This window comes from Polypterus senegalus, chromosome 6 (genome assembly GCF_016835505.1).
Source record: "Polypterus senegalus isolate Bchr_013 chromosome 6, ASM1683550v1, whole genome shotgun sequence".
NCBI classification, from domain to species: domain Eukaryota; kingdom Metazoa; phylum Chordata; class Cladistia; order Polypteriformes; family Polypteridae; genus Polypterus; species Polypterus senegalus.
The window spans coordinates 46,829,037-46,839,848 of NC_053159.1; the positions used below are offsets into that span (position 1 = coordinate 46,829,037).

Consider the following 10,812-nt stretch of genomic DNA (forward strand, 5'->3'; position numbering starts at 1 on the left):
AGGAGTTTTATGCTAAGTCAGCTAATGACAAGAGTGTGGAAAAGCATCATACTCTTCATACGCTGAAGATAGTATTGCTTGACCAGCCCCTGTATGAGCAGTTTATGCTGAAAAGGTGTGTGGGTATTTGTATTTATGGACCTATGTTGCAGGGAAAAGCGAGAGAGTTTCATGACAAAATGAACACTGAGGGTCAGTGTTCATTTTCAAGTGGCTGACTTACTGGATTCAGGATTTGCCATGGCATTCGTAAGCTAGACATGTCAGGTGAGCAGAAATCAGTGGATTTTGAATCTGCAGCTTCATTTCGTAATGCGTTTAGTGAATTGGTTAAAGAAAATGGCTTAACTGCAGAGGAAATTTATAATGCAGATGAGACTGGGTTAATGTGGAAGTGTTTGACCAGTTGTACTTTGGCTGGTGTTAATGAAAAGGTTGTTCACTGGTTCAAGCTAAATAAAGAGTGTATAACTGCTCGTATGTGCAAATGCATAAGGAACTCATAAGGTACAGTCATGTATGATTGGCAAATTTGCCAATCCATCCTTTAAGGCATAACTAACATTGTAACAGTTGGATAGACACTGAAATGTTTATCAAGTGATTCCACCACTTGTTTGTTCCCAGGAAAGGAATGCCAGAGGATACAATACAATACAATTTATTTTTGTATAGCCCAAAATCACACAAGAAGTGCTACAATGGGCCTTAATAGGCCTTTCATCTTGACAGCTCCCTAGACCAGGAAAAACTCCCAAAAAACCTTTGTAGGGAAAAATTGGAAGAAACCTTGGGAAAGGCAGTTCAAAAAGAGACCCCTTTCCAGGTAGGTTGGGTGTGCAGTGGGTGTGAAAAAGAAGGGGGTCAATACAATACACAGAAAAGAACAAATCCTCAATACAGTATAAAAATAAAAATTTTACAAGTATGGAGCAGAATTTAACAGTAGATAATGTCACATAATATGATTTGGATTTGTTTAGAGTCCTGGAGAACTCCGCCATCAAGCTTCCTTCCCCATTTGGCCATTTCACAGCTGAAACAGCGCTGAAGCAGCCATTCCAAAGAAAGGACCTCTCTACCCCACGATTCCTGCTATCCACCATCAGGGATGACTTTACCTTAGGCAGGCAAAACAACTTGGCAGGTGGGCCGTGGCACCAAGTTCCACATTTGAGTACCGAGAAGAGAAACAGAATAGGTGAGGGTTAGTAACAACTTATAACTATCATGTTACTTATGTTTTAGTGCTAATGACTAACAGAGGGTTCCACGGTGGCACAGTGGTAGTTCTGCTGCCTCGCAGTAACGTGGCCTGAGTTCGCTTCCCGGGTCTCCCTGCGTGGAGTTTGCATGTTCTCCCCGTGTCTGCGTGGGTTTCCTCCGGATGCTCCGGTTTCCTCCCACAGTCCAAAGACATGCAGGTTAGATGCATTGGCGATCCTAAATTGTCCCTAGTGTGTGCTTGGTGTCTGTGCCCTGCGGTGGGCTGGTACCCTGCCCGGGGTTTGTTTCCTGCCTTGTGCCCTGTGTTGACTGGGGTTGGCTCCAGCAGACCACCGTGACCCTGTAGTTAGCATATAGCGGGTTGGATGATGGATGGATTAATAACAGAGATGCAGTCTGTACAGTTAATCAGCAGCTCTAGTCAGGATATGCTAAACTGAAGTAGTGAGTCTTCAGCCAGGATTTAAAAGGTGAGACCGAAGGGGCATCTCTTATAGTAGCAGGCAGACCATTCCACAGTTTAGGGGCCCTGTAACTAAAAGCTCGACCACTGTTATTTTATTAATCCTTGGAATCATAAGCAGACTGGCATCTTGAGATCTTAATGTGCGCTCTGGTTTGTAAATCATAAGTTAAGACAACTAAGCCGGACCTTGGCCATTTAATGCTTTATTTGTTAAAAGGAGGATTTTGAAATCTGCCCTAAACTTAACCGGGAGCCAGTGTAAGTTTTTAAGAACTGGAGTTATGTGTTTGTATTTTCTTGTTCTTGCAATAATTCTTGCAGCAGCATTTTGGATTAACTGGAGGTTGTATAAAGAACAGTTTAAACATCCAGTGAACACTGCATTGCAGTAGTCAATCCTACTAGAAATAAATGCATGAATTAATTTCTCAGAATCCTGTTTATTTAGAAAACACCTTAATTTCCCAACATTTTTAAGATGGATGAAACATGATTTGGGCTACTTTGTAATGTGTGGTTTAAATGACATGCTAGAGTCAAAGATAACTCCTAGATTGTGGGCTGATTCAGTAAAATTAATGGTGATTCCAACTGAGTTAAATGATGTCAAAATATTGTTGTGATAGGTATCATTCCCTCCAACAGTTAATATCTCTGTTTTGTCAGTGTTTAAAGACAAGTAGTTCTCATTCATCCACTCCTTTAATTCACTAACACAACTAATTAAAGACAACATTGAAGAAACTTCATTTGATCTAAATGAAAGGTATAACTGGATGTCATCTGTATACGAGTGAAAATTAACATTGTTTCCTACTGAGAGATCCCAGTGGAAGCACGTAAAGTGAAAACAGTAAAGGTCCCAGTACTGAGCCCTACGGGACACCATATCTCACTTCTGTATATAATGATGGAGTACTGTCGGCACATATTGGAATCGATTTGATAAATAAGATCTAAACCAAGCAAGCACATTGCCTGTAAGCCCAACATCATTTTGTAGCCTGTGCAGTAAAATAGAATGGTCAATGGTGTCAAATGCTGCGCTTAAGTCTAACAACATAATTACAGTGGAGGTTCCTTCATCAGAGGATATCAAAATGTCCTTTATAACCCACATTAGGGCCATTTCTGTACTATGACCAGTGCGGAAACCAGACTGGAATTTCTCAAATAGATTGTGATGTGTAAGGTGTGACTGAAGCTGATTGGCGACTACTTTTTCTAGTAGTTTAGAGAGAAAAGGTGCATTTGAAATAGGTCTATAATTATTAAGTATGTTTGGGTCTAGGTCTGTCTTAGTAAGCAATGGTTTAATGACTGACACTTTTAGTGCATCAGGTACTGTGCCATGCAATAATGAACTATTGATAATGTTTAGAATAGGTCCTGTAAGAACATCCATTGCATTTTTTGCTAGTTTTGTTGCCACTGAATCTAGGGAACAAGTAGTGGGTTTCATTTTAGAAATTAAAAGTAAGACTTTCTGGTCAGTTACAGGATTAAAATTACTTAAGTGCTGAATGCAATGTGAGACAGGGCCTGCTAAGCTAGTATGCAGTTTGTACTGTGATGCTGAGATCTGGGACCTTATATTTTTCATTTTCTCATTGAAGAAGTTCATAAAGTCTGTAGTGCTAATATATGTTGGTATTTTTCACTGTAGATCTGAATTCCTATTTGTTAATTTAGCCACTGTGCTAAACATTACCCGAGGATTTTTATTATTGCTATCTGTTATTGTAGAATAGTATTCTGAGCGAGCTTTAAAGAGGATAGTAAAGTTTTGTTGCTCCTGGATAACTGTCATGCATATTCTCCTGCTGAAGAACTTGTTAATGGCAACATTTTCATATGTTATCTTCCAGCTAACATCACAAGTTTGATCCAACCAATGGATCAGGGGGTGGTACAAAATATAAAAATGTATAACAGGTGTGACTTCATTCAGAAAATGATTAATTATGACAGGACAATTTTTGACTTTCAGAAAAAGTAGAATCTCAATGATGCTATCTACACTGTGAGTTATATTTGCAATTATGTGAGAAGTGAACATTGCAGAAATGTTAGAGAAAGTTGTGGCCAGCTGTGATGACTGTTGATTTCTCATTTAACAACAAATTTGAAACGAGTTTCCAGTTGACACTGCAGTTGCCAGTAACAGAGTTTATGAATTAGTTGATTCTGCTAATGACAAAATAAATTTGTCTCGTGATGAGCTTTACAAATGGCTTGCTGTGGATGAAGCTGTTCCAGTAACACATGCACTAAATACAGGAAACATAATAGAAGCTTTTGTGAATCGTAGTAAAGTGAATGCTGTAGAGGAGGAAGAGAGTTATAATGATGGTTGTGAGGTGGACAAAATATCCTGGCAAAGTGCCATAATATAGCAGCTTTTGAAACTGTAATAGCCTTTGCAGAACAGCAACCCCTCTTCACTTCTCAGCATGTTTTGCAGCTGTACATAATGCAAAACATGACTTTGCATGAGAGGCGTAGTGCATACAAGCAAGTTGATATTCACGTATTATTCAAGAAAGCTGCAGATAAGCTTTCCAGTACAGCACCATCTACTAATATGGATCCAAAACCATCCCCACCCACTTGTCCCGATTCTGCTCCAGCTACATATCATCAGATCCAGATGTGATGTTCACTCAGTAAACTTTCTGCCCTGCTGTAACAGCTTAAAGTGTGTGTTTTTCCTAGTTACTTTAAGTAAAAAATAATAAAAAAGTGTTATTGAATTTTTTTATGTTGAAACGTTTATCATTTTACTAAAATTATTATAAAAAGTCTATTTTTAAAATAAAACTGTTACATTAAGTTACTTTTGCAAATTACATTAGTAAAACATAAGCCACAAGGATCTACATTTGATGGTAAGTACAGTATAGTATTTTGATTTATTTTACTTTGTAATTACCATGGACTACACTATTAGGCCTATTTTTAATAGCAACTCTCAAGCAACCAGAAACTACACTTATCTAGCATCTACCAATTCCCGCAGGTTCTGGTTAACTGGGGGTCTATTGTATATAGATAAACATCTTTATATTAATAGTCTATATTAATAATTGCATAGTTTTTGTTACGTCGTATATATTTTACTTAGTGTTTCTTTAAACCTCAGTGTTCTCAGCCTAATGTGGAATTTTGCTGTATGTACTTTTTGTTCACCATTGCAAGGTAGATTTTATTTAAAATGTACTATTTCACTTTAAATATTTTGTTGGTTTGCATTTTATTTATTTATTTATTTTGGTTTAAACACAGACTGATGACCGGGATTCAAAACGTGATTCCCTGGAAGAAGGCGAGCTTCGAGATCATAGAATGGAAATAACTATCCGTAATTCTCCATATAAAAGGGAAGACTCAATGGAAGACAGGTGTGTTTTGAACCAAAAAACCTGTATTTGTTTATTATCCTATTTCTTGCTGAGAATGATGTCTGGATCCTTTTGCTAAAAAAAAAAAAAAATTTTTTTTAACCTTTCTAAAGGTATTTGTGAAATGTGATTGGATTGTATATGCTGCTGACACCATTTACTGCAATTTGTTACTTGGAAGATTGTGTTGAAAAAAATGTCTCACCCTGAGTGAGTGCTGTCTTAATCTTTAACACTAGAATTATCAAAGCCAATGAAAAACTCGTAATCCTGGCCCACCTTAAATCCCTTCACACTTCTCTGTCAGTGTCTTTTGTGTTGTAAATGTGTTGATCAACACAAGCAGCAAGCAGCCTGCTATCCCATCCTGCTAGGGTGCGACATTGATATGCACTTACTATGACCGCTTTGGTGGTGTAGCGGTACTGAGTCATAAGATGTTCGCGGTTTGATCCTGGATGCCTCTGTTTTGAGTAGTGAGCTGCTCTTATTCTTACTATTATAGAATAAAAACATACATTTGGTTTGAGTGTGTAACAGCCTGTGTAAATTTATGATACTTGTAAAAGTTAGCTTTTTTTTTTTTTTTTTTAATCCAGTTCTCTCAGACACGTTCATGCTCCCGCCGATCTGACACTGTAAGCTTTCAAAAAAAGACATGTTATAGCAGAGGTGAACTCGGATCAGGGTTCTACATCGGAGAAAGAGAACAGAAGACCTCCCCACAAGAAACATCCACTCACACATAAGAGCAATGAAGCTGCACCAGGCGTAAAGGCAAAAGATGGCACCGTTTGGATGCAGCTACAGGCCGGGCATCATCCTGCCGGTCAATCTGCCCCACTTGTGTCCTTCAAAGAAGAAAAAGCAGGGCGTACAGAGCTTGCCAACATATCGTGCAAAGTCCTGTTTGTGCACCAGAGGTCTAGTCTGTTCAGATCTGTGTCGCATATGACGGTCACTTAGCAGTATTGGTAGTGATACATGGTTTGCTTCCCCTTAATATTGGTCATTAAAGTTGATTCACTCTTTGTACTTTGTAATTCATTTATGGAGATATTTTCCACAGGTTATTATTCACAACAGTAATCAATGAGTCTACTATAAATTGTGAACACCTCTTTCTTGATCTGAGGTGTGGAATGCCCATCACTATTGAACATTTGCACATGACATGCACAAAACTGAAGACTTAAGCATCTTTGTTTTTTCCTCTCTTTCCACAGCAGGTGAACTTCTGGTGTCAGAGTCAAGTCCATGTGACACAGATCTGGTTTTGGATCTATTTTTTAATATTATAGATGTGTGTTAAACTCAGTAAAGAAAATGATTTAATTTAAAGATTGTTTGCTTTCTTTCAAAAATATATACTTACTTTAGAGTTATTTAGTTTCAGCCAAAAGCTGTAAAAAAATTGAAACTGAAGTGGAATTATTCCTTGCACTTAAAATGCTCATTGGTGTCTGTGTGCTCTTTGAGACTTGAGACCTATTCATCTCATTTAGTTTACTGTAAAACATTTGGTTTTGTAGCTGCTATTAAGTCTGTTATGCTGAAAATATTGTGCTAATTGTACTAGAACATAAATATTAAATAACCTCCCATCTTTATTTGCAGAAATGCTGAAGATATTAGTAGAAAATTTATCTGACAATAAATGGCGCCCTCAGTGATTGAATTTCTTTCTTAATCTTCACACAGACCATTTAAAAAATCTTATCAAGCGAGTAATTACGTTTTGTGCATGGGCTAGTAAGAAACTATGGCTTGGCAGGTGGGAATAGTTGTTCTTGCCTAGAAACAAACACAAACAATGGTCATTTTGAAATAAATTGGACCTCTATTTATTCCAAGTTAAAATCATTTGGACGGGTTTCAAAGTCTGTGGAATGTGTAGGCATTGTAATAAATTGAAGAAAATGTCAGGGTTAATTCACAGAGCACACAGACATCAGAGCAGTATGAGACCATCTATCAACTTCTTGTGGTAAGCCTTTTTAGAACTTTGGACTGATATTGAGTGGATAATATTTTTTTAACAGAAATGCCAATTTGATAATATACAATGTCATTACAGAAAAAATAATCTGGCAGGTCAACTCATTACATAGAGTATTGTTAGACCTTTCAGTGTCATGAAGTCTGCATTTGGAAACTGTAATAGCAAGATATATAACTAATAGCTGCATAATCCTAATCTGATGTCTTTTACCATTATAGAGGAGAAGAAGATGAATCTCTAGCAATTAAACCACCTCAGCAAATTATGAGGAAGGAAAAATCACATCACAAAAAGGAAGAGAAACGAAAAGAGAAAAGGCGGCACCGCAGTCACTCTGCTGATGGAGGCAAGAGAGGTTAATTTAGATCTTATGTGACTTTTGTATTTATCCTTATTTTGAAATTTGACTTTGAACCATTTTACCCTGTTATAACAATACTAGCCAACCCACATTATCAGGCTGGTTTTTTAATGATTTTTAAGCACAGGGAGAAAATTAACATTTGAAAAATCGTTAATGTAATAAATCAGCAAGAAAAGCAACATTGTAACAATGCACGGAACAAACCAACACACAATCGTCCGTGACTGAAAACTGGAGGACCGCCATCGCGCCCTGCCTGCTCATGTGCCCACCTCCAACTCGTCACTTGAGTCGTTGTCTTTGCACAGTCCACATGCACCTGTGACTCACGTAGACTTTTCATTGCTGTGTTTGTGGGGGATTGACAGTTAAGGCGGGTGGGGGAGTCGGTTCATCATCTCCCCTCACATTCACCTCATTTCGCTCTGAGCTGCGCTCCGCAGCTAACGCAGTGTTATGACTTTGTGACGCTGCCACCAAATACTCTCAGAAAAATCCACAAGTTAATACACACGCTGTCTCTAGAGTTTCACCACACTGAATCCTCCAGGCACTACTTACAAAAGGTTACATTGACAATCGTGTTATTTTTAAAATGTTTCCTTTTCTTAGCACAAGCACAGCTGAGAAGCTTCGATGCATGTGCTCCATAACGCGTTAAAAATCACGTGATTTCCTGGTACACCGATTTACATTGATCAGCTCTTCCCGATTCATTTTAGCCTCTCATCCCCTTGGTTTGAGAAGAAGTATGAAAAAATATGAGGTTAACACAGAAAAACAGATCACCAATTGAAGCTTTATAAATAATTGATTCGCCATCAATAATTGTTTTGGTAAAGCCATACTCAGTGTAATCCTCCTTCCATTTTATAATTTTTCCGCCACTAGCCATGATTAAATGAACTGTAAAAAAGTAAGAGCGAAGCGAGGGTGATTTATTCAGGCAGGCAGACGACAGCTCAATAGCTCAAATTTGGATACAAGTAGCTTCTATTTAGTCGCCAGAAATATCTTTGTTAGGAATGGAAGTTGAATTTAGTCTTTAAATTTCTATGGAAAAGAAAAAATTATGCAATGATGACTACATTTAACTATATAAAGTCAAAACTTGTATATATAAAGTCATTCATGAATACATAAAGTCAAAACTTGATTATATAAAGTCACTGTCGGAATAAATAAAGTTAAAACTTTATATATTTCAGCGCTGACTTTAAATATTAAAGTCAAAACTTGAATATATAGCCTAAAGTCATTCCCAAACATATAAAGTCAAAACCTGGTTATATAAAGATGGCGTTGGAATATTTCAGAATATATAAAGTAAGCGCTGGAATATTTAAAGTCAGCACTGGAATATCCTTCCATTTCCCAACTTGTTGAATCCGACCACAGGGTCACGGGGGGTCTGCTGGAGACAATCCCAGCCAACACTGGGCGCAAGGCAGGATCCAATCCTGGGCAGGGCACATGCATCATTTTCAAAACATTAACCGAACAGTGTTTTTTTAATTTATTTTTCTGAATACGTTTTTGTTAACTTGGTTCAGTTCAGAGTTGTTTCAATCAATAGATTTTGACTTTCACTTTATATATTCAGGAGTGAGTTTATATACTCCGATGTTGACTTTATATAATCAGGAATGACTTTATAAATTCCGACGCTGACTTTATATATTCAAGTTTTGACTTTATATATTTGGGAATGACTTTATATATTCAAGTTTTGACTTTATATATTCTGGACTTGACTTTATATATTCACAAAATCAATTTATTTGCCTGTTTGGCACCCCATACTATATATGTGTGTGTGTGTGTATACATGTATGTATGTATGTATGTATGCATGCCAGCAAAACTCATGACAATGACAAAACAATTGCATTGTCAATCATGTTACATTATTATTAAAACGTTTCCTTTTCTTTTTACTTCTCCGCTGCCAAGTGTTGGTATTTTGCTATATATATGTGTGTGTGTGTGTGTATGTATATGTGTGTGTGTGTGTATGTATATATGTATATATATATGTATATATATATGTATATATGTGTATGTATATATATATGTATATATGTGTATGTATATATGTATATATGTGTATGTATATATGTATATATATATATATGTATATATGTGTATGTATATGTGTATATATATATGTATATATATATCTATATATATGTATATATATATCTATATATATGTATATATATATCTATATATATATATGTCTATATATATATATATATATATGTATATATATATCTATATATATATATGTATATATATATGTATATATATATCTATATATATATGTATATATATATCTATATATATATGTATATATATATGTATATATATATGTATATATATATCTATATATATATGTATATATCTATCTATATATATATATATGTATATGTGTATATGTATATATATGTATATGTGTATATGTATATATATGTATATGTATGTATATATATATGTATGTATGTATATATATATGTATGTATGTGTATATATATGTATGTATGTGTATATATATGTATGTATGTATGTATATATATATATGTATGTATGTATATATATATATGTATGTATGTGTATATATATATGTATGTATGTATGTATGTATGTGTATATATATATATATATATGTATATATATATATATATGTATATATGTATATATATATATATATATATGTATATATATATATATATATATACTAATAAAAGGCAAAGCCCTCACTCACTCACTCACTCATCACTAATTCTCCAACTTCCCGTGTAGGTAGAAGGCTGAAATTTGGCAGGCTCATTCCTTACAGCTTACTTACAAAAGTTGGGCAGGTTTCATTTCGAAATTCTACGCCTAATGGTCATAACTGGAAGGTATTTTCTCCATTAACTGTAATGGAGTTGAGCTGGAATGACGGGGGCGGAGTTTCGTGACATCATCACGCCTCTCACGTAATCACGTGAACTGACTGTCAACGCAGTGCGTAGAAAACCAGGAAGACCTCCAAAAGCGCTTAAGAAAACATGCATTATATAATTGAGAAGGCAGCTAAACAATAAGAAGCGGAAAGTGACATATACTACCATATTCATGACTGCTGCTACCTCGAAAGAAAGCAAGGTGTAAACCTAAACTTTAAATTAAGTTCATAGACAGGCTACCGCTGGCGCTTCACATGCCCACAGGTAATGCGGGATACAAGTTTAATGAGAGGACGAGGATATAAACGAGAGTTTTGATCACTTTGTAACTAAGTTAAAATTGTAGGTGAAGGGGTGTGCTTATGCAAATTCCGAGAGACTGTGTTTGTGGGGATTGACAG

At 36.0% G+C, this 10,812-nt stretch overlaps 1 protein-coding gene across 6 annotated transcripts in view; it reads left to right on the plus strand.

The window, feature by feature from the left end:
* cdk11b (cyclin-dependent kinase 11B) overlaps nucleotides 1–10,812 on the plus strand; it is a 155,591-nt gene that overhangs the window by 20,851 nt on the left and 123,928 nt on the right. For 4 of the 6 annotated variants that reach the window (XM_039755966.1, XM_039755962.1, XM_039755964.1 and 1 more), the window contains exons 3-4: nucleotides 4,979–5,094; nucleotides 7,315–7,451. In XM_039755966.1, coding sequence (XP_039611900.1) covers nucleotides 4,979–5,094; nucleotides 7,315–7,451 — 253 coding nt within the window. The remainder of the gene's footprint in view (nucleotides 1–4,978; nucleotides 5,095–7,314; nucleotides 7,452–10,812) is intronic. The other 2 variants (XM_039755963.1, XM_039755965.1) reach the window with 1 other exon arrangement.